The 25,350-nt window shown below is 42.1% G+C and overlaps 1 protein-coding gene across 1 annotated transcript; it reads left to right on the forward strand.

The window, feature by feature from the left end:
* Positions 1–280: 280 nt before the first annotated feature.
* LOC121867711 (caspase-2-like) lies at positions 281–18,114 on the forward strand. Its single transcript, XM_042367746.1, has 12 exons — positions 281–336; positions 1,220–1,382; positions 1,776–1,945; positions 2,853–3,069; positions 3,390–3,566; positions 3,672–3,889; positions 8,091–8,248; positions 9,187–9,296; positions 9,627–9,742; positions 15,982–16,449; positions 16,795–17,158; positions 17,397–18,114. Exons 2-12 carry the CDS (start codon positions 1,239–1,241, stop codon positions 17,508–17,510), a joined length of 2,256 nt encoding a protein of 751 aa, XP_042223680.1. The 5' UTR covers positions 281–336; positions 1,220–1,238; the 3' UTR covers positions 17,511–18,114.
* Positions 18,115–25,350: the final 7,236 nt, after the last annotated feature.

Genomic DNA, 25,350 nt, shown 5'->3' on the forward strand with positions numbered 1-25,350 from the left:
GCCTGCACTTCGGCACCTCAGCTACCCTGAGAGATTGGAGCGCCTGAACTTGCCTAGCTTATACTACAGACGGGCAAGGGGGGACCTAGTTGAGGTGTATAAACATCTCAGGGGGCACTACTCAGTTGAGTGTCCTGACCTGGAGCTGGCGGACGCTCGCCCCACAAGGGGTCACAGCTCAAGATTGAAGAAGCCACAAGTCCAGAAAACTGTGAGGGCAAACTTTTTGGGAGTGAGAATTGTGAACTGTTGGAACAACCGACCAGAGAGTGTTGTGACGGCACCGAGTGTGAGCTGTTTCAAGACCAGACTTGACCAACACTGGAGCAGGTTCAGGTACATTCAGGAGCCAGTACATGTCCAGTACTTGTCACCAGTGTGTAACAGAGAGCCAGTACAAGTGAGGGTGTACAGGGTGTGCCATAAGTGAGGGTGTACAGGGTGTGTCATAATTGAGAGTGTACACTGTACAGGGTGTGCCATAAGTGAGGGTGTACAGGGTGTGCCATAAGTGTGGGTGTACAGGGTGTGTCATAAGTGAGGGTGTACAGGGTGTGTCATAAGTGTGGGTGTACAGGGTGTGCCGTAAGTGAGGGTGTACAGGGTGTGCCGTAAGTGTGGGTGTACAGGGTGTGCCATAAGTGTGGTGGGTGTTTGCATGAGGGTGTACAGGGTGTGCAGTAAGGTGTACAGGGTGAAGTGTGTGTGTGCAGCTATATGAGGGTGTACAGGATGTGCCGTGTGTGGGTGTACAGGGTGTGTAGGGTGTACAGGGTGACAGGTGTGTACAGGGTATGCCGTAAGTGAGGGTGTACAGGGTGTGCCGTTAGTGAGGGTGTACAGGGTGTGTCATAAGTGTGGGTGTACAGGGTGTGTCATAAGTGAGGGTGTACAGGGTGTGCCGTAAGTGTGGGTGTACAGGGTGTGCCGTAAGTGAGGGTGTACAGGGTGTGTTATAAGTGAGGGTGTACAGGGTGTGTCATAAGTGAGGGGTGGGTTGTGTTTACCTGCGATTCATTGTAAGGTAGTCGTAAAAAAATACAGTGCAGTCACTCAAAACTTTCTATACAAAATTGTGTTGAGACAATATGAGTCAACGGACGAAGGATTTTGGCCACTCTTGCAGGCCACTGAGATGAAATGAATTAACTGTAACGTGTGACCACAATTATATGAATTCCACATTACTAATTATTTTGACTTTTTCTTTTCTGAACAGAGGTTTAACGGAATCCACAATGGACGAGAGAGATAAAGAGGTCCTCGGCCAGCACCAGGAGACCATCGCCAGGGAGGTGGTGGACGCGGGCAGAACAGCGGACCTCATATACGAACTGAAAACAATGGGCGTCATACCTGGCTCAGTAGCCGATACTTTACAGGTGGGTGAGGTGCCAGCAGTTCTACCCCAGCTTAGATTACCATGGTTCTACCCCAGCTTAGATTACCATGGTTCTACCCCAGCTTAGATTACCATGGTTCTATCCCAGCTTAGATTACCACAGTTCTACCCCAGCTTAGATTACCATGGTCCTACCCCAGCTTAGATTACCACAGTTCTACCCCAGCTTAGATTACCATGGTTCTACCCCAGCTTAGATTACCATGGTCCTACCCCAGCTTAGATTACCATGGTCCTACCCCAGCTTAGATTACCACAGTTCTACCCCAGCTTAGATTACCACAGTTCTACCCCAGCTTAGATTACCACAGTTCTACCCCAGCTTAAATGACCTATCATCTACACCCCTAAGTGTTTTACCTATAACCTACAGAGACAGGAGACCACCAAGACCATGAAGGTGCGGTCTCTACTCAATTACCTGAAGAAGTGTGAGGCGGGGTCCTTCACGAGCTTCCTGGAGGTGCTGCTGAAGCTAGGACTGGCTCCCCTGGTCAAGATGGTCGACCTGCCCACCTACGAGAGACACAGGGGCAGCATGAGGTAACTCCAAGCTCAAGAGACGGCGGGGAGTGGCTCTTTGTTTGTTTACGTCGGGGCGAAACTCCCGGAGCGACCCGTGACACCCCCCCCCCTCCCCCCCGATCATAACCTCGTAGTGTTGGCCAGACTAAGGACGCTAGATAAGCAGTCTGCCTCTTGAGCCACCCTCACATGCTCCTTGATCCACCCCACATGCTCCCTTGATCCACCCCACATGCTCCCTTGATCCACCCCAAACTGCCCTTGTTCCACCCTCCATGCTCCCTTGATCCATCCCACACATGCTCCCTTGATTCACCCCACATGCTCCTTAGTCCACCCCCATACATGCTCCCTTGATCCACCCCTCACATGCTCCCTTGATCCACCCTCTGCTCCCTTGATCCACCCCACATGCTCCCTTGATCCACCCCACACATGCTCCCTTGATCCACCCCCACACATGCTCCCTTGATCCACCCCACATGCTCCCTTGATCCACCCCCACATGCTCCCTTGATCCACCCCACATGCTCCCTTGATCCACCCTCACATGCTCCCTTGATCCACCCCCACATGCTCCCTTGATCCACCCCCCACATGCTCCCTTGATCCACCCCCACATGCTCCCTTGATCCACCCCACATCCATGCTCCCTTCATCCACCCCACACATGCTCCCTTGATCCACCCCACACATGCTCCCTTGATCCACCCCTCACATGCTCCCTTGATCCACCCCTCACATGCTCCCTTCATCCACCCCACACATGCTCCCTTCATCCACCCCACACAAACTCGAGTTAAAAATATCACCATATATGTCAGCCTCTGTGTGTGTTTGTTTCTGTTTGTAAATACTGGATTAAAAAAAATCTCATTGTGTTTATTATTTATTTATATCTTTGTTCATTGTATTTATTTTTCAGCGGAGAAAGTGACGAGCTGGACGACCTTCAGCGTTTACCTCACATCCACAACGGTCAGCGCTGTCCTCCCCTCCCCCGCCCTCCTACCCTAGACCTGGAGAGATGTCCTCAAGCTTCTGATAACGGGAGCGCCGACAACAACAACCCAGAACTGCCGCTGAAAATAGTAGTTGTACCCTATAGGGAGGTGGGCGGCCGTGACCTGTCCCCCTCGGAGGTGAGTATGTGTGTGTGGATGGTTAGGGGTGTAGTCCAGACCACAGACGACGCCGTTGTTTCAGGGTGGTAAAACCTGAGGCTGGTTGGGCTGGGCTGGGGTGTTTCTTCAGGTGAGCACTTGGGGTAGGTCTAATCTTGAGGGGCTAATCTGGTGAGGACTTTGTGGGACTAATCATGAGGTGAGCACTTGGGGGGGGGGCTATCTTCAGGTGATGTTGGCTGCCATCCCTACACCTAATTACCACTGATGATGGCTGCCATTTAAATCATAATAATGTGTTATTGGCCATGGCTAACACTGTGACCGTCTCTACTCAGGTGTACAGGAACCTCACAATGCCTCGGGGACTAGTCTTCCTGGCCAACTATAAGAACTTTCATGATGACGAACACGCCATTCGCATCGGCTCGGAAACCGACGTCAAGAATCTGTCGCTCCTGTTTACACAAATGGGTTATAAGATACCCAAACAACACATGAATTTGACCAAATATGTGAGTACTGTATATCAGAAACTACTGGAGTGGAACTGGGTTAGGTTAGATAAGGGTCTTGTGGGGGTCACCTCACCTCAAACACTAACACTCGCTCGCTTTCAGGAGACGATACAGGCGTTGAGAGAATTCAAGTCTCTGCCGGAACTGTCGCAGGTAGATTCGTGCGTAGTGATCGTCATGAGCCACGGACACGACCACAAGTCCTTCTACACGTCCGACAACCAGTACCTGACGGTGAACGATGTGGTCGAGGTGTTCAATAATAAGTCGTGCCCGGCCCTCATTGGAAAGCCTAAGATATTCATTTTCCAGTATTGCAGGTGTGTCATTGTTAGTTTTAAGGTACAGGTATTTTATTGATGAGTAATGTAGTCAGAGGGAACAGGTAGTAGTGTCCAGTGCTTGGGGTCCAGGAATTAGGAGACATTATAACTATTTTCTTACAAGTTTAATGCCCGGGCCTTGTGGGGCGATAAATACGGCCACTCCCTCGGTTACCAACGCTCCCCTTCCAAGTGGGATCCCAAGACAGGGAGCCTCCCAAATTCGCGGGGGTTAGGTTCTCAAAATAGCCGCGAATCGCCAAAACCGCTAATAACATTTGCTGACCGGGGGGGGGGGGTTATCTTTTTACTTATGTACAAAGAAATGTATATTCCCTTTATGTGTTTGTCCTTAGAACAAATATTTCTTTTGCCTGTATTGTATATGTGTGTGTAGACACACACATGCTATAAGAACAGCCCAGTATATGTGTGTGTAGACACATACATGCTATAAGAACAGCCCAGTCCCAACCATTGTAAAAATTATCAACAACTTGTAATCAACCAGTGTATTCACTACCAGCCAATCTTACATTTTTGCCCTGTTACTATTTTGAAATGGCCTGTAGTATGACCTTCTCCCCACTTAATTATTATAAAGTACATCATATTTGTCTCACTTACATTATTTGTCAATCAAGAGACCCATTCCCCAATCGTGTAGCTGTATGTTTTCAGCCTTCTGGCTGCCATGCTGTTAATAAACCATTTTATAATTATTATTATTATTACAGTACTATACGGTATTATTAAAATGCATACAAATAAATAATATTGGGGAAATCTTCTCACAAATACTGTAATAAGAAACAGGATAACAAAATGCAACATAGAAAAATGTGAGTCTACCCTCAAGTCAACTCCGTGCTTTGTTATTGAAGTTGAGTTGCCATCTGGCCGACCCACCATGAAGGATGTTGGTAATTGTGGTGTAATACTGTATACTTTTTCACATTATGTATGTAGGATGGTGTGTGCATGTAAATGAAGAAGGTTATGTATGCTGTACAGTATCTGCCCCAAAATATGAGTTGAAAAAACCATAACACCTCAAAGCTTGGCCCAGTAGCCTGGTGGTTACAATGATGAGCTAACCTGGCTACAATGACATCATTAATCACTGTTAAGCACTATTATATCAGTAAACACTAATAATAATGATATATCCAGTGAAATATGGCAAGGAGCTAGGAGAGTTACAACTGTAGACCACGCACTAACTGGTAGTCACTCACTCCCCTTACCCGCTCCTGTAGCCAGGCGTTCAGTACTGTAGCCAGGTGTACAGTACTGTAGCCAGGCGTACAGTACTGTAGCCAGGCGTTCAGTACTGTAGCCAGGCGTTCAGTACTGTAGCCAGGCGTTCAGTACTGTAGCCAGGCGTTCAGTACTGTAGCCAGGCGTTCAGTACTGTAGCCAGGTGTACAGTACTGTAGCCAGGCGTTCAGTACTGTAGCCAGGCGTACAGTACTGTAGCCAGGCGTACAGTACTGTAGCCAGGCGTTCAGTACTGTAGCCAGGCGTTCAGTACTGTAGCCAGGCGTTCAGTACTGTAGCCAGGTGTACAGTACTGTAGCCAGGCGTTCAGTACTGTAGCCAGGCGTTCAGTACTGTAGCCAGGCGTACAGTACTGTAGCCAGGCGTTCAGTACTGTAGCCAGGCGTTCAGTACTGTAGCCAGGTGTACAGTACGTATGGGAGAAAAACATACTTTGTCGTCTACTATGAAAATGGTCCGGGCTCAGTGATGAACAAATTATATAAACCGTTCATTTTCCTGCAATAACATAATAAAAAAACACTGTTTCATTACTTGGGGGAATGAATTAATATTCCCACAAACAAAAAATAACAAATGTTATACAGAAATAGATTAACATTCACCATTCCTTGCTGGCTGTTTATGTAGAGCTTATTTTACCCTCCCTGCCACTGATGAATATAATGATGGTGAGGGCAGGGGGATTACAAGTTCTCCTCCTCTGCTTCAGGGGAGGAGGTCCGGCAGGAAGTGGGTTGTCCATGTTGGAATCAGAGTCGGGAGGAGGAGGCTGAGGCTGTAGGGCTTGGAGTGGATGAAGGCAAGAAGAACATGGAGATTGGAGGCTGGGCGACCTGGTGCTTCAGCTCCTTTAGTGTTCCTTATAAGAGTCAGGAGCTGCTCTCTTGAAGTTGACTCATCTCTCGCTAGAGGAGGGATCGACGCCTAAAAAGTAGTTGATGACTTCCCTACAAGCAGCAAGCCCCTATTGATGCTGGTCACAGTTAAGGCGGGCACCTCATTCACTTCACCTTCCTCATCATCGTGGGGCTGCTGTTCGACGAGCTCAGTCAGCACGACCCAGGAGCTCCTCTTGTTCCTCTTCCTCCTGAAGGTCGTTGAACCCCTCACCTCCCACTTGATGAGCAAGCCGGATGATGTGCTGCACGTCCTCGTCGACTGTGGGGAAGCGAGCGAAGTCGTTCACCACCTCTGGCCACAAGGTCCTCCAGCAGGAGTTAACACAGTGGGATGTCAGGTCATCATGGTACTGCTTGATGAAGGAGATGCAGTCTGCGATGGTGAAATTCTTCCACATTTCCCGCACAGACGCGGCACCATCCTGTGTGTCCTCCTCCAAGGTGTGGGTCAGGTACTTGGCCTTAGAGACAACAGTGACTCCCTGGTCCAGTGGATCACCTCTACATTTTTGTTGTCAACCTCGAGGGCCTCAGGGTGGCCAGGGTGGTTGTTGATCACAAGAAAGACCTTAAACACCAAGCCTTTCTTCTGCAGGTAATCCTTGACCTCCCTCACAAAACAGTTATGGAACCAGTCGGTGAACATCACTGCCGTCATCCGGGCTCTCTTGTTGTGGTGGTAGAGCACTGGGAGGAGGTGCACGTGTTTGTTCTTGAGTGCACACGCGGACATTTGGCACGGTACAGCAGCATGGGCTTGATCGTGTGTCCTGCAGCGTTGCCACATAACAGGAGAGAGACACAATCTTTGGCCACCTTGTAGCCCGGTGCACTCCTTTCCTCCCTGGAAATGAATGTCCTGGCTGGCTTCTTCTTCCACCACAAGCCAGTTTCGTCAGCATTAAAAACCTGCCCCGGCTTGTAGCCCTTCTCCCGGATAATCTCGGCAAAGATCGCAGGATACTCCTTAGCTGCTACTTCATCTGCTGAGGCTGACTCACCAGTGATCCTCAGGTTGTAGTGCTCAAACCAGCCCTTACTGGCACTAGTTCCATTCTTTGGGTTATCACCAGAACCATTAGCACTGGCACCACCTTCACCACTCACCTCACCTTCACCACCTTCATGGACCTTGGCCTTGTCACGGATAAACTTCTGGCTGAGAGAGTTGTGGCAGTGGTTAATGTCCTCAATCCAGATGTTAAGGGCTTTCTCCATCTTCACCATGGCTGTATCCCTCACATTAGTGGCTACCCTGGCAGAAGAGGGAGCACTTAGGGCAACGGCATTACGAATTTCCTTCTCCTTTTTCTTAATGAAGCGGACAGTTGACTCGTTGATGCCATACTCCCGGCCACACGCGACAGAGCTTTGGCCACTCCAAAGTTTGTCCAGCAGTTGTATCTTCTCCACTAGGGTCATGACCTTTTCTTCTCACTTCACTTGCTTGGGCTCCTTCCCACGCCTGGATGAAGGTGGTTGAGGGTGCTTGGGAGCCATCACAAGCAAGAGCAGAGCAGTTGTTACCAGAACAGACTAGAACACATGCGAGGTTACGAATGTTTAGGCCGGACCAAGGCACGGATGGAGCGGGGCGTGAGTGGGCCAGCTTCCGTGGGGCAAAAGAGACACCTTGCGGGATGCCACAGGAACCCCCCCCCCCCCTTCCCGCCTGCCCCGGCCCGGCCGTGTAAATGCCGGCAACTTCAAAACTTTCCGCAGACATTCTTGGGTACATCCAGGGTGTCATCTGTGAACTTGTGGGGCCTACTATATGTTCATCACAGCAATCTGTAATTAGAATTGTATTTGTTATATTATATTGTTTAACATCACTTTATTTACAGTATTTGTCATTGTTGTCTTGTGTGCGTAGGTTTGTGGTGTGACCTAACCTGAACGAACAGATAGACTTATGAACAGAGCCCAGAAATGTAACTCAGGGACTCCTTGTAATACCCTGTGAGTTAGACACCGTAGCATTATGGGGGCTATGATCGATTCACCACTTGCAGGGGTACGGGACCAGACGTGGGCGCGGAACTAAACCCTCGTCGGGTTGTCAACAAGCGAGGAATGCCCGTCTTTTGTGATTCTGCAAACCAGGGCGAAGTTATTATACACAGAGACCCAACTTATACAGACATGTGTATCCTGTACTCCACTGTTGAAGGTAAGGAAAAAATTACTTTCATTTTTATTTTTCTCTACGTGACAGAAAAGTACCATTATTTGTATGTTTTTTCCCGCTCAGGAGAAGATGTCATCCACAATGTTCCATAAAACCTCACAATTGATAAAGTTTACAGCCCCTATTTTGAATTATGTGGGTTTTACTGTACCTAGGCTGTGTAGGTAGTATACAATTCCAATGTTCCTAGACAGTGTAGGTAGGTACAGTATAAACAGTAAGGCAACAGATACTTGTTCCCAGGAGTATAACTTAACTTTGTATCTGTATTATATCAGCCACAACTATCACCCCATCATAAACCTTCAGCACTGTCAGGGCCGGATTCAGGAGTGGGCAAAGTGGGCAGCTGCCCAGGGGCCTCCACATATCAGGGCTGGTTGACTTGAAACCACATGAATGACTCCAGTCATGTCTCACTTTTGTGTGTGTTGGGAATTTGTACACTGTCAATAAATATACAGTTAATTAAAAATTTCTCAATGTTCTAATTTCCTCAATATAACTGCATATGGCTTCAGAATTCTCCAAAGAAGTGTTCAGATTTCAAAATTTTCCCAGGGAGAGGGGGGGGGGGCTTACAGCGCCCCCCGGAACTCCCAGATGTTTAGGCTCGCTTCACTCCCCACCCCACCCTCTTGGGTAGTTATAATGAAGGGGGCCTCCACAAAGAGGCTGCCTATGGGCCTCCACAGGTCTAAATACAGCACTGAGCACTACTCATGGTATAGTCCACTCCCCTTGGTAATGGACTGTCACACATGATCTATCCTCTTGGCTGGCTGTCACACATGATCTATCCTCATGGCACCTAATGTTATTATGTGTTTTGTCTTTATCAGTTATCTAGGTTTCTGCTCTCTCTCTCTCTCTCTCTCTCGTTGTTAGGTCATAAGTGTCAGCTTCTCCCGTCGTTACAGGTTTCGTGTCGTTTCGTCATCCTAAACTGGGGTCCTGGTTAATGGAGGCCATCTGCCACGTGTTCATGAACCATGCTTGTAATGAGGACCTCGATGCTCTCATGAAGAAGGTAAGAGAACTGTGACATGAGGTTTGGTTAGGTTATGCTGGGTTGGGTTAGGTTTGGTTTTGTTTTGTTTGATTACATTTGGTTGGGTTTGGTTAGTTAAGGTTGCATTATGTTTGATAAGATTATTTTGTGTTTGGTTGGGTTATGTTACACTAGGTTGAGTTTGCTTAGATTACAACTCACTAAAATTGGTGTTGATTTATCCTGTGGCAGCTCTGAGACTCGTATTTATGTGGTAATCTTACCAAACCGTCCCATAAACTATTAGTCTTTCACGGCTTTCGATCGCAAACTGGAGCTTCATATTTAATTTCCTTCGTTCCATCGCAGGTCTCTCGCAGGGTGAGGCGGAACCACACGGACGACGGGAGCAAGCAGGCGTGCGAGTTCGTGCAGCGAGCCTTCGATCGAGTCTTCTACTTCAACCCCGAGCCACTGAACACCATGTAGGACCCTTGGCATGCACTTGAAGACCTTTGTGATGTATTTATAGGGGATAGTGGTCATGTATACCCTGAAGTACTGCCATACATACATACATATACTTATATATAAATTATAGTTAGTTTGATCTCAATTTATGATTAATATTATAGAATTGTCGCCATAATTAATTCCATGGTGTTATGTGATAGTTTGTGTGATAAGTAATGGACGACCAGTTTCGTTAGTATCAGTGGACGGGAGGCGGGAAGTGATTCAACACTGCCGTATAAACTTTGTTAAATGACAAATAACAAACTAGTGCCAGTCTCTCAGAGGCCCAGTGCCAGTCTCTCAGCGGCCCAGTGCCAGTCTCTCATCCACCTAGTGCCAGTCTTTCATCGGCCCAGTGCCAGAGTGATTTTTTTTACATACAAGTTTTTTTTAACATTTAGGGTAAAGAGGCAGCAGTGGCCAGGTGGATACACTGTACCTTATGTAGGGTGATGGCTCTACCTCAGTCCATCCACCTGTGAATGCCATTGTAACATAACTTTACTCACTTCAATGTTAACCTCCTTATCTCTCTCTCTCTCTCTCTCTCTCTCTCTCTCTCTCTTAACAACGTAAACATACCTCAGATAGTGTGTTTCAAGACTACACTACAGTTACCACCCAAACACAACACAGGACTGACCAATCACAGCCAAACTGACGCACTACAGACGTAACTTAAGCACGGGGTTAACATGGGGCGTAGATTTTTATAAGGTAATGTTTTAATTAGTGAAGAAAGTATTTGTCCATTGACGTTTGAGAGTATTATATCTAGTGGAGTCTCGATATAGTGAACTTCTCTCTATATAGTTCGTTTTATAGGGGTACTGTATATCTAGTAGACCCTCGATATAACGAACTTTCCACCTCTGTATAGTTCGTTAGATGGAGGTTTTAAATCTACCGGACCCTCGATATAATGAACTTTCCTCTCTATATACAGGTAGTCTGTTGAATAGAGATTTCACTGTATCATTTATGGAAGTAGGTTAGGTTAGGGTAGGTTAAGTTAGGTTGAAATAGTTTAGGTTGAGTTAGGTCAGCTACAATTAAGTTAGGTCAGCTTAAAGTCCAGTTAGGTAAGGTACAGTTTAATAGTTACTAAGATTAAGTTAGGTTAGTTTATAAACCTATTCTGCATTACTCTAAGGTAACAAAAGATTATCAAGACCAACAGGTAATTAGGAGGTTGAAACAGCCATTATCACACCACATACTGCGAGTGTCTCCCCTACGCCTGGTGTAACACAACGTAATAATACATAAGAGGTGTTTACAGTTCCTCGCTCACCAGATAATGCTATGTGACCTTTTGTAAAACTAGTGTAGTACAGTATTTTCATCGTCTTTCAATCTATATTAAGTGGAATTATATAGAAAGATCAGTGTTATTTTTATACAGTGAGTGTTTTAAGATGTTGTAGTACTGTACCTTTGGTGTGTGTGTTGTTTCCACTCTCACCCATGTTCTCCCTGTAACCCATCACCTATACTCGACCAACGTGTAAGATCAACATTACCTCCGATACGATCTTACAAACACGTGTGATATATTACCTCTTCTTTTTACGATCTTTTGGGGACGGGTGTTAATTTAATTTTGAGGGGTTATTGGTGTTGCTATGACGAGTGATGCTCAGGGGTGTGGTGGAGTTTGTTTGTGTTTTACTCAATATGGCTCACCTGAAGATTAGACCCTCAGCATAACCAGCCTTAAATTTAAACACCTTGAAACTATCTAGGAGCCTAATCTTCAGGGGGGGACTTGGAGGGTGTCTAATCTTCAGGTGATACATAGAGCTTAAAATTATACATAGTCTCACTGTTTCCACCTTGGGTACATTATTGACCCTTGCATGATTTTCTAACCAGGGAAATATGGAGTAAGTCTTCCCAACACACACACACAATTTTATCCCCTTCACTTCCTATGTATCTTTCATTTTATTTTAGTCTTCTTCCTCTTCGTATTTTTTTTCAGTAGTAATTCGACAAATTATTTTATCCAGGCTTTGTGCATCTTATCTTTTCATTGTTCATTTACCCAGCTAGATTTATTACCCAGCTTGATGTGTGTTACCCAGCTTGATGTATTACCCAGCATGATGTATTAAGTAACTGTACTGTATAATTTTAATCTAATTTAACCTTACATATAATGATACAGTCCTCTTGACCTTATCTTTTATACTGTATTTAAAATTATAACCATTTTAATGTATTTCAATTGAACCTTTAAATTATTCTAGTGGTAGTATTTGTGGTCATAAATATTACCATGTATAGAAAATATCAATATGCATCATAAATTTGTTATGGGGTGAGTTGGACAGTGAGACATCCAGGGAGGAACACCTGTTGTAGGATTAAATTTACATGACAAACACTCAGTATTTTCTCTCTGGATTTTATCATTAAGTCAGAAAACTCTTGATCTCACTATTGTTAATAATTTAGATAATTATAATACAGTACAGTACGGTGAAACGTCCATATATCCAACTTCTCTCTATATATATTCCGCTAGATGGGGGTTTTACATCTAACGGACCTTCGATATAAAGGATTTTTCTCACCGTATCTGTTAAATAGAGATTACATTGTGTATATGGATGAATTACTGTAAATCAAGTAATATGTCATCATCGGTGTCTATTGGAAAAAGGGGTTCAGGTGATAACTAAAAATACCTTTGTTTAAACAATATATAGACTGTGTGCCTATTCTTATACTCTATAGCATGGAATATTAATACCTGTATATAAATCACAGCAAAGCATCTTCCTCTGTGTGTGTATGTGTGGCTAATATAACATGTTGAGTGGTGGAACTTGTGCTGACTCTGAAATAAAAGTTGTAGCCATGGCTTGTGTGTTGCTTGGGTGTGGTTGAGGTTATCCTGGGAGTTTTATTGCCTTTTGGTCTCTTATTTACTAATTGGGGAGTGACTTTGATGCATTCTTAATTAGCTATGATAAACTTATTTCCCCAAAGTATGGAACACAGGTGATAAATGCATTATGTACTGTACCTTAAAATGTATACTGTACCTGTATTGTGGTACAGTATACAGAACAGTACATGTGATTAACTATCCTGAAGTATCTATCAACAACATGTACACTCACTAAAGACTGTTCTACACCCTTGGCTCTGAGACGATCACTGGGACAGAAGCCTTGATTAGTGTTATCAGATTTCATGGTCCGGTGTGTCGTACTGTATTACCCCCATGAAGGTGCAGAATAATCCTTTACCGGGTGTACGTGGAAGTATCGGACATTTGTAAACTGGAACCTCAATAGATGGCACCACTGTTTGGCATCACAGTTTATACAGTGTTTAAGGTAGCCTCTTTCTTATCTCTCTCTATAGTCCTTGGAACAGTATGGTGGGTGGCCTCTGAAGCACCTCATACAGCACAACTCCTTCTCCTACCCCTTATTTTATTTAATAGATCACATAACTTCCCTTCATCAAATTCTTCCACCCCTCAGTAACTCTCTCCTAACATCATACACTCAAAACACCTTATATTTTAACTAATTTGTATGAGATATTCTAGATACACATATACAGTATTACATATTGTGGTTTTCTTTTCATGTATAGTTCATAATTAAACTTTCTCTATGAAGATCTGATCAATATTCAAGTTATTTCTGTTACTAGTAGTTAAGTGAATATATCATCATCATCGTCATCAGTGTTTTTCCAGCCATTGTCCAAGGTTGTGTGTGTTAGCTGAGGTTACCTGATGGCAGCTCTTCATGGCTCTTGTAGTCTCTCTTGTCAGGCTCCTAACTCTTCTTACAACCTCTCCCCTGTACTTGTTGACCTGCCCCTGGCTCTCCTACTTCTTCTCTTGAGCCAGTTAGTCTCCTCCATTCTCTCTCCACTTGCCTCAACCATCTCAGTCTGCCTCTACTCAGAGCTTCACCAACACTCTCAGTACTCAGCCACTCTCAACAGGACTTCCTCTCACTGTGTTACATCACACATCCACCTCACTGTTCTCATTTCAGCTTGTTCAAGTCTGTGTACATCATCCTCTTTAACTGCTTATGTTTCACTGTCACACAACATTACACATTGCTTCTGTACCATCCTCCATTACTTTAATGTCTCCAGTGTCTCTACATTACTATCTGCTGTCACCACTAAGTCATCAACATACAACAACTCCAGTTCTTAAAGTTCCATAATGTTGCCTCCAGCACCATGATAAACAAAAGGGGCTCAATAAACCCCCACTTTCACCTCACCATTTATTCTCACAGCAGGTTTTGAGCCTTCATATAATGTCATAATAACTACTCCAACAAGACTCTCCTCGACCCCAAGTCTTTTAACTGTCCACTTGACCACCTCACATGGTAACCTATCAAATACCTTCTTCAAGTCCACAAAAACTTAGCAATATTTTCTCTCCTTCCCGAGACATTACCCTTGTAGTTACCTGGCCATAATTACTGCCTCTGTAGTCCCCAAACTCCATTTTGTTTATGTCCATTCTCTCCCTTACTAATTTCACCACCACTTTTTCTACAACTTTCATAACTTGATCTCATACCCTCAGGCCCTCGTAGATCCCACAGTCACGTGGTTTAAACTCATATGATGCCAGATGTATTACAGTGTTTACCAAGTTGATAATTCAGGTCCAGTGATCAGTCTCCACACACCATTACTCGTACAAAATCCAGTGACCTTTAATCACCCACTGGAACATTCAATCATCAGGTAACATAAGTTGGGGTGCCTAATCATCATGTAATCCTACTTTTCAACAGTACACAGTTGAAATATGCTTGGGTTCATATTACAGTACTGTACTAATATGTGTTAATACATGTTACAGTATCTCATAATGCTTATACAGTAGTGATATAGAATTTAGATCAAGGACAATATTATGTTAGGTACTCCTGGATCTCTTGAAGAGTAGGAACCCTTATATATTTCACCTGATGATTAGACACACAGGGCTCTCTCTCTCTCTCTCTCTCTCTCTCTCTCTCTCTCTCTCTCTCTCTCTCTCTCTCTCTCTGCTGGAATAAAATTGTCTGCCGTTACTTAAATGAAATATCAAAAGTGTCAGCCCCGTAGTGAAGGAGTTAGGTTAGGTTTTCATTCAGGTGTTTAATCATTAGGTGAAATAATCTGGAGTTCTTACTTTCCATGAGGTAACTTTTACACGCTTCAAGTACTGTTGTGCATATAACAAAAATTAAAAGAATTAGTTTAGATTATGATACATTAGGTTAAGGTAGGTTAGGTTAGGTCAGGTTAAGTTAGGTTAAGGACAGGTTGAACCTATTGAGTCTCACAACCAATCTTCGTACTGTAACATGAGTGAGGCTCTGTGTAATATTTACTGTCTCATCAAATAAACCTTTTCACGCTGCTCCTTGGATTCTTTGCTTTGCTTCCGAAGAAAAAATATTGACAAATGCTACTGACCAACATAGGTGACTGGGGGTTTGAAGACAACGCGCCTGGTACAATTGTGGCTTCCTTGCTAGCTAATATTGTCAAGAATTATTACAGCTATCTACTAACATCCTATTAATTGCAGGTAAGACGGACTAATTGTGACACTATTGTACAGGTGCGTCATAGGTCAGGCACTGTAGGAAAATTATCATTCTGTTTTTTCAGGCGAAGGAATTGTAAAATATTAAAAAAGATAACAGGAATTGAGACGCGAGGAAAGTTGGTTTAATATTCATGTACGGAAAGCCAGTTGCTATACAAACAAGTTAATCGTCAACACCAATATTTATGGTTGTTGTGTGTGGTAATTTCTCCGTCATCTTCGGTAATACTGTATGTTGTGGTCGCCTCGCCTGAATAAAACGACCCACCGTACATGACCCATGACTCACCTTACAAGACTAAACCAAACTTGAAGCGTTACAGCAAATTTTTTCACATTTTTTAGCGACTAATAAATTAACTTGATTAATATTGCAATATGTTTTCTCTCTCTTTTATTTAGGGAGAGTTGGCTGTGCTGTATAATGGTGACTGTATATTATACTTGATCGCTTGGTAGTGACTCTTGGTGTTTGATATATTGTGCGGTGTATGAAACCGATTACTGTATTCTTTGAAGATCTAAACGACGAAATATTTCATTATAACATTTTTAACGTGTTATTGAGGTGCAGCGTTAATTAATGATGTCTATCACATCTTTCAGGGGACTCTCAAACATGCACGCGTTATCCAGGGTTTTGTCAGAGTCCACCGGTAGTCTGGATGGAACTATGTCGCCCGTGACTCTCTCTCCAACGTATCGCCGTCGCGTGAAGACGAGGTACAGGCCGCGGGGGAGTACGCCCGAACCCCCCACCATCGATAATTATTTTTATCAGAATCGACGGAGAAACTTGAGCGGAGCGAGCAATGCCTCCGAGAGAAGCCTGGATGAACTAGACCCCCTGGACTTATGCCCTCAAAATGCGGCTCTTCACCCCCGAGTACGTAGCCTGAGTGCCACTCGTACCCATAGACGCATCTCCCTGCCTGACCCCACCAGCCTCCACCACCACCAGCCTGCGTACCTCAACCACAACGAGCACTTCAACTTTTCGTTCAGCGAGCACGTGCAGGGGTCGAGGGGAACAACGCCCGACCCCTTTGAAAGCCCCGTACACAATGGCTCCGGGTATGTTACGTAATTCACACTATTTTTAGACATACAGGGTATCTTTTTACCTATTTTGAAGCCTGTGTACTGTATGGTGTGTGTGTGTGGGGAAGGAGAGTCTGAATCACCTGAACATTAGACACCTTAGTTTATTTCACCTGAACATTAACCATCTAGTGCTACTTGTTCAGGGGGCATGAGTGTAGGTTATGTTAGCATTAAGTGTTACATCATTGAGTAAAATAACCTATGGTGTTTCAGGTAATTATTCAACATAGTTCCCATGATGCTTCAGGTAATTATTCAACATAGTTCCCATGATGCTTCAGGTAATTATTCAACATAATTCTTACAATATTTCAGGAATGTTTTTCTTCACATCTCTGAAGCTGAACTGGAGAGCCCGGTGGAAGGTTCATATGACTCGGTGGACAACGTGGGACTGGTAGCCGGTGCGGTGGGGGGGGCGGCGGCGGCGGCACTGTACCCCGGCGCCGAGGGGGAAACTCACGGTCAAAACCCCAATGTTTACTCTACCTCGTGGGGGAAGGAGGAGCCCGGGACAGAGCAACAAGGGAGGGTTATATGCCACTCCCAAAGTAGCACGACCTTTAAGGAGTACGAGGACGACGAAATGAGGGAGTCGAGGTCCTTCAAGAGACAGCTGTCCGTTCCGTCCAATCAGGAGACACTTCAGAAAATCAACGACGTGCGGAAGTATTTACAGGTACGGGTTAACGCACGGTTGCCGGTTATTACACCCACATACACTCAAAATAACACTTTATTATGCATCAAAGGGTTGTGGTGGTGGTAGTGCTGATGGTGGTAGTAGTAGTGTTGGTAGTACTGATGATGGTAGTAGTAGTGTTGGTAGTACTGATGATGGTAGTATTATGAGTAGTCTACATGTTATTCACTACAGTATTATATAAAAGTTTATTATTCATATCTCTGTTTTCCAGGTACATGACTCAGACCCCCAGTTGTTGAAGCCATTACTGAGGATTGAGAGTTTCGTTAATAAGAAGAAATACGAGGGAAAGAGGAGAAAGAAAGACGATTCTGATTCAGTGTGATAGATTCTTTTATACGCACGAGGCGCTCTTGGGAGGAGGAATATCTCACGTGTGTTTTTCTGAAATTAATTGTCTGCTTAACTCCCTCACCGCCATGTTGAGTCCGTCGTCCACTCGCCGGGCGTAACGATGTAGTTTACGCCACGAGACTGTTTATAGTTTTAATCTATATCTCGCCTGAAGATTACCACACCCCCTACCTTCTCCTCAGATAGTTTCATAGTGGTTAAGGTGAGGGAGGTGAATTCAGGTGAGTATTTTTGGGATGGGGGGAGGGCTATAATCTTCAGGTGATCCACGACTGTTTAAATCAGTAAAGGTTTTATCTGTAGTCTCAGTGGCGAGTTATAGTGGTGGCGGTGAAGGTGTCTATGTGCTGATGATGACAGTCTGGACGTGCCTGCACCATCCCTTGTGTAGGACGGGAGTTGGGCATCACATAAGGGTAGGGACTCAGGCATCAGAGAAGGAGGCATCACACGCAAGAAATTAAAGCGAGTCCAGGCTTCACTAAGGACAAGCCAGGGCAGTGTGTGTGTGTCTTTGTTCTCATTGGTTGGATGTGGTAGGCAGTAGGTAGTAGGCAGCTACCAAACAGAGAGGTACTACCGCCTGGGAAGATATTGGAAGCATAATGTGTTGTGTAATGGTAGACCCTGCTGCCATATGTGACCAGGTTGATGATCTGACTTTCTGCCTCATTTACACACAGGGTCTGAAATGTTTCCCTGACAATTGACAACACAACATACATATATTGTTTCTCACTCTTGATCTTTTTCATTTTTGTATTTCTTTATGGTTCTTTATTATTATTGTTATTACTATTATTATGTCATATACCACCAACCAATTACATTCTGTGAGTGATGATGGCTGCTAAGAAGGCAACCTGTGAGAGCTGATTGGTGAACAGTATCTAAGAAGCTGATTGGTGAACAGTATTTACGAACCAGATACCAATACTGTGAGTGTAAACAATACTATTCCTTACACCTTATAATTGCGGACTCAGTTGGATATGTTGGTGATCCATTGTTGAAGAAATAAACAGTTTAAAAAAAAATCAACCTTTATTAAAGATCTCAGGTTTACTCGTTACATCGCTGTTGTTGTTGACTTTGATGTTACAGAAATCAACTGTAATTATTAGTACAGTTCAGTGAAACCTCGATATAATGGACTTTTCTCTCCATATAGTTGGTTAAATTGAGGTTTTATTATAGAATTAAGAAAAAATACAAAAGTTGTTCTGTATTTCACTAAGTTATTTATCATTTTTATAATTGTGTATTGCACAAAATTTACTGTAGGGTATAAATGTATATATATTTAATACAGTACTGTAGTTATATTCAGTATTAGTAATCAAAATCATATTTGCTACAGAATTGAAAAGTGTGTGTGTGTACTGTAGGGGAATATGTAGGTACTGTAGTGTGTAGTACAGTATGATGGGAGAGATATTCTGTGTGTCCTCAGTGTGAATAGTTGAAGGACAAGTGTGCTGAGGTGCTTGTGGAGTCTAACCTAACCTAACCCAACCTAACCTCTCCTACCCTAACTTAATCTCCTCTACCTTCCTCAATCTAAACCTCCCCTAACCTAACCTAACCTAACCTCTCCTACCCTAACTTAATCTCCTCTACCTTCCTCAATCTAAACCTCCCCTAACCTAACCTAACCTAACAAGCCAACTGTAGGTTAATGTTAATAAATGGGACCAGCACCTGACCTGCCTAACAGACTCATAAGAGGAAAATATGTTAAAAAACCCAACTTAAAAAAACCCCATATTTTTCCATAATGTTGATGATGATTGAATATGTCGCTGTTTACCTCACACGCATCTACCCGAACGAGGAACTAAGGATCTGATGTAGTGTACTCAGATGTGTCTCAGTGTAGGTATCTCAGTGTGATCTGTTAAATGTGCAATATGTCTTTGGTGTTTGAGAAAGACTGTGAACATTTTTGTCTTTCATTATTGTTATTTGAATATATTTGTGATGTAGTGAAACCTCTATATAATGCATTTGATGGGGGTTTCACTGACGGATCCTCGATATAATGGACACATACACACACACACACACTGCGACAGATCTCATTTAGTGTGAAACAAATACAAAAATTACATCGATGTGTTTGTAATTAAATCGTCATTGTTGAGCCGTTTATTTGTTATTCATTAGTCGTATATTTATTCAGTAATCATCGTACACGTTCTCAAGGATGATTTTTTGTTATTCCTATTGTACATTTTCATTCTTTTATTTAAGTGCAAAGAGACGAGAACTTACTGTACATGACAGCTAAACCACCATACTCTAATCTAACCTAACCTAATCTAACCTAACCTAACCTAATCTAACCTAACCTAATCTAACCTAACCTAACCTAACCTAACCTAATCTAACCATCATACAGTAACCTAAACAATTATTCATTAAGTTAACCATCGTGCCTTAACCTAACCCAACCATGATGCACTAAGAATGTGTATGAATGTGTAAAGGCTTTGGGGGGAGAATATGTGGGTGTGTTCGGTCCCCGGGCAGGGTGAAACTATGGTCAAGTTTCTTTACGCCATTTGCCTCTGTCTACCCAGCAGTAATTGGGGACCTGGATGTTAATCGATTTGCTGATTGTGTTCCTGGGTAATGGTTAGCCAGTGCAGTTGGCGAGTTGTCCGGTCTTCTCGGACTATTCCTTGACACTGGGTCATACAGCTTGTTAACTCAGGGTGTGGTTGTTGTGTTGGTGACAGCTTCTACACCTTAAACACTGGGTCATGCAGCTCGTTAACTTAGGGTGTTGGTGACAGCTTCTACACCTTTAACACTGGGTCATGCAGCTTGTTAACTCGGGTGTGGTGGTTGTGTTGGCGACAGCTTCTACACCTTAAACACTGGGTCATACAGCTCGTTAACTTAGGGTGTGGTTGTTGTGTTGGCGACAGCTTCTACACCTTAAACAAATTCACGCCTAGGTGGCCTTTGGGCCGGCCATCCTCGTTACATGAGGGACAATCATTATTTACCATTATTATGTATGTGTATGTATTGAGGAGTATAATGCCCAGAATGTTGAGAGAAGAATGTATAGATAAGGTAAACCAATAAGGGGGAAAGTGCAGTACAGTAAATAGCTTGTTGCTATAATTTAATGCATTTATTGTTATTTATTATATAAGATCTTTAATACCTATAATCTCTTAAACTTTTATCTGTGCAATATAATAATGGATTTTATTTCTTATATGAAGCATTTATTGATTTTTTGTATTACTATTAAGAAATTGGGTTGTGTGTTAGGAACGGTAGGGGAGCATAAGGCTCTCTGCATCTATGATAGGTCCTCTTATTGCTATACAGTATATCTAACTGCATTTGTGGCTGTATTATAACATTACTAAATTATTTCACTTATTTTGAGGCTGTGTAATGGTGTGTATTTAGCTGTTAACAAAGATATAGGATTTTATTTCTTAATTCTTCCTGCTGTGGTCCGTGATGCCTTCTCAAGTCTCTGGTAATGTTCACTACACAACATACTGTAGTGCAGGTTACACCATGCTTGAAAAATTTTGTTTGCCTAGATAATGTTCTCAGATTTTTTTTATTAATATTAGATCAAATATTAATAAGTTCACATGACAGTTGTGTGTGAGAATGTAATAGGTGTTTTATGAAGCCTTTTTGTGTTTATTAGTTGTGAAGAACAAATTTCAAGTACAACCTCAAGTGTGTATAAGTACGGTGTATGATGAGTATACACTGTACATTATATAGTAGTACTGTATTGTGTATAACCAGGTAATATAATGATCATCATCCATTACAAATATTGATAAACTGTACCTATGATGGCATTTAGCATAGGTTAGAGAATGTATATACTGAATGTTTTTATATATATATACACTGTTCATACACACTGCCATAATGAAAATCAAATTAGTAATACGTACTTTCATATGTGTATAAAATGAAGAAGAAAAAAAAGGCAATTTGGGATTAATTTTACATCTTGTTCTTGTGAAATAATCATTTAGCTAACAACATCGAACGACACCATTGGAAAAAAAAATCATTCTTACATACACACAACCACACACTGAACAATATATAGTTCTTCTTTGAGACGACATAACAAAGATGACCTTAGGCTCTCAAAAACAACATTATCAACTGAAACCCTCGATCAAATGGACTTCTCGCCCCATATACAGTAGTTCACTATTTGGGGGTTTCATATTTACTGAACCTCGATTTAATGGACTTCTCGCTCCATATACAGAGGTAGTCCATTAGATGAAGGTTCCATTATATACTGCTCCATTAACCTTTAACTGGCAGCTAAAACCATTTTGTGTTCCATTTAAAACAGTGATGACCTTTGGTGATGTTTTAATTTTCACTGTTGTTGTTATTTTTACACAAGGGCGGTAGTTACAGTGACCTGACGTGTAACCTAACCTAACCTGGTGTGTAACCTAACATAACCTAACCTAATTTAAACTTTCCTAACTAATCTAACTTGCCGTGTAAGGGTTAACAGATCTTAGTACAGGTGTCTCTCGATTTATGATCATCCACGTCAATGTTAATCAGGTTTTAACGGCTTCGCTTGATTTACATTACGCAAAATCCAAGTTAACAATAGTTATCGTTAGGCTAAACTCACTCATGTGGAATGTAAACACGGGGAAGCTCATCTTTCCCTTCACTTATCAAATCTGTGTTGGCCGACGTACACATGAACTGCTTTTTCATCTTCCACGCAGCGTCACCTACCCGCATGCTGTCTGATGGCCACGATGTGTACTACAGTTCCTCTCTTTGTTTCAACGTATTGTACTGTAATTGTATCTGCTCTCGCTCGTGTCATGTAATGTGTTCACTGTGATACTTTGCTGTTATTCCTCTGTTTTGATGACTGTGAGTGTACTGTAACTATGAAAATGGCCAGCAAGCGTCCTGTTGGTGTCAGCGCTCCATCATTTGGTGAGTGTTGTTTAGTTTTTTGTATTTATTTAATTTGTGTAGAATCATTTATTTTTTTTGTGTTGGACAAGTCGGGAACATATTCCATTGAAAACCCATGTTAAAAGACACGAGATTTACATTAATTTGATTTACGTTAGGGTTTTCAGGTGTTCAACTCTATTGTAAATCAGGGATAATGTGCTGTACTGAGGCTCTATCTGTGTTCTAGAAAGAGTACAGTCATCCTTCAATTTAATAAGGATTTTTCATGACTGATAAACCTATTGTGAATCAAGGGACACCTGTACTGTACACTGCAATGCGAAGTTCACAAAGACGTTACCATAAAAAAATGTGAAATACCGGCACTGTGTTTTAGAGTTCATCGATGGAGCTCTGAACACAGGCTTAAATATCCATCAAGTTATAATTACTTCATTGTTTATATAATATACTAGTGTGTGACTGTATTAAGACTCCCTAAGACAAATATGAATAATAGACCTCCCTTGGTATACCTTTACATAAGTCACGGAATGCCTGTCAAGTATAGCATCACTGTTTATATTTCAGTGGCAAATATGTGAGGCTGTGTGTTAGTCTGTGGGGGGTTGAGTGAGACTATTGTGTTTCTTCTTTGTAGAATATTAATGTAAGAGAAGCTTTAATCTGTCATCATGTTTAGCTGTTTCATATCCTTCCCTCACCAGTTTTAGGAATGACACAGGTAGTTTAGGTTAGGGTGATAATATAACGTCCGATTTACAACATATTTATGCAATAGTTTATGGTCTACTATTTGTCCAACAGTCTAGAATGTGTACTATCAAAATTTTCTTAGCGATTTGGTACTGTATTTAAGTATTTTTAGGGTAGGATAGGTACTGGGGTAGGGTTGGGTAGAGTAGAGTAAGGTTGGGTAGGGTAGGGTTGGATAGGGTAGGGTAAGGTTGGATAGGGTAGGGTAAGGTTGGATAGGGTAGGGTAAGGTATGGTAGGGTAGACTGCGTGTTCCAGTATCACGCAGTTTGAGACCTTTATCACGAAAGGGTTTTTTATCACCTTAATGATGGCAACAGTTCAGGGCCGTCATGGAAGACATCCTTTATTGACAAGTTATCGTTGTTGTTTTTTACGATAGAAAGTGCAATTTGTGTTTAATAATATACTGTATATAGAGTGTGCTTATTAGAATACTGCTCAAGTGAAAGGATCAAATGTGTCCCCAGTAATATTTGATGTTCATTAGCATCTGACTTGTAATTGGTGCAGTTTAGTATAATATTTCAACACTTCAGGTAACTTGGTTGAAATTTTATATAAAAACTTATAGAATATTTACTGTCTTTCAATAATGTTTTTTTTTATGTTGTGAATTGATTATAATTTTGTTAATTATTAAATACATAAATAACTGCCTTCCTTAATACAGTGGTTACTCTTACAGTGACCCAAGTAATGTTACTGTATTATGTATGTGTTGAAGTATTTTATTTAGGCTAAAGGGATTCATACTCTTATTGAACAACTGTGTGAGAGGGAAGAGTAACAAGTTGATCTTGTACCTGAGGCTCAAATTATAATTGTCCTGAAGGTATAATTTGCTGTCTTGTGAACCTTCAATAAATTATTTTACAGTAGCTAAAACAACTATCTGTGCAGGTGGAGGTCTACATACTCCGAAATTTTACGTGTGACTAGTGACAGCCCTCATATACTTAAAATTTATCGTCCATATTGTTTCCCTCGAAGTTTGCACAGATAGTTCTTTTAGCTACTGTACTTTTAATTAATAGAATGTTTGATGGTATTTTGTGATGCCGAAATATAGGTGTTTTGTTAGTCACGGGAGTCGGGGGAACACAAACATCAGAGGGCCTTGTTTTGTCCACTTATCTTCGTAATTTTGTGATACAGCGAAACTTCCACATAACAAACTTTTCTCTCTATATAGTTCATAATATGGGGGTTTTACATCTAATGAACCCTTGATATAATGGACTTTCATTTGATGGAGGTTTCACTATGATTTTAATTTCATTTTATTATCTTTTATCATTATTTTATTGTTTATTTCTTAACCTACAATTCCAAACTTCTCAACCCCAAAAAAATATTATCTGCTAATATTATACACAGCTGTTTCTCAACTTACGAACATTCAGAGATACGAACGAACCAATTAACTATAAGTCCTAACTACAAGTCTTAACTACAGCTGCCTACAAAATTGACACAAGAGTAAAAATAGACTCACGGAAAAATAGAATCGCAGATAAATACTCACGGATAAATAGACTCGCGGATAAATAGACTCACGGATAAATAGACTCACGGATAAATAGACTCGTGGATAAGCCTCAGGAATGTAGGTCGTTCTTTAGAGTAACACCTGTAGTGATTAAAACACCTATTATATTTCTGAATGTTCCCTTGACAGTATTGAAGTGGGTAATGTGTCCCTGTAGCCCGTAATATATATAAAACTGAGATTGTGTGGGTCAGTGTGTTTATCTGTATGTTGTGATTGTTAAAAGTACAGTAACAACAATCATCTGTGTTGTGATTGTTAAAAGTACAGTAACAACAATCATCTGAGTTATGATTGTTAAAAGGACAGTAACAACAATCATCTGAGTTGTGATTGTTAAAAGTACAGTAACAACAATCATCTGAGTTGTGATTGTTAAAAGTACAGTAACAACAATCATCTGTGTTGTGGTTGTTAAAAGTACAGTAACAACAATCATCTGTGTTGTGATTGTTAAAAGTACAGTAACAACAATCATCTGTGTTGTGATTGTTAAAAGTAGTGATATAAGTCTATAATTGGTCGTCTGTACTGTGGT

This window comes from Homarus americanus, unplaced genomic scaffold (assembly GCF_018991925.1).
Source record: "Homarus americanus isolate GMGI-L3 unplaced genomic scaffold, GMGI_Hamer_2.0 scaffold46583, whole genome shotgun sequence".
Taxonomy (NCBI): domain Eukaryota; kingdom Metazoa; phylum Arthropoda; class Malacostraca; order Decapoda; family Nephropidae; genus Homarus; species Homarus americanus.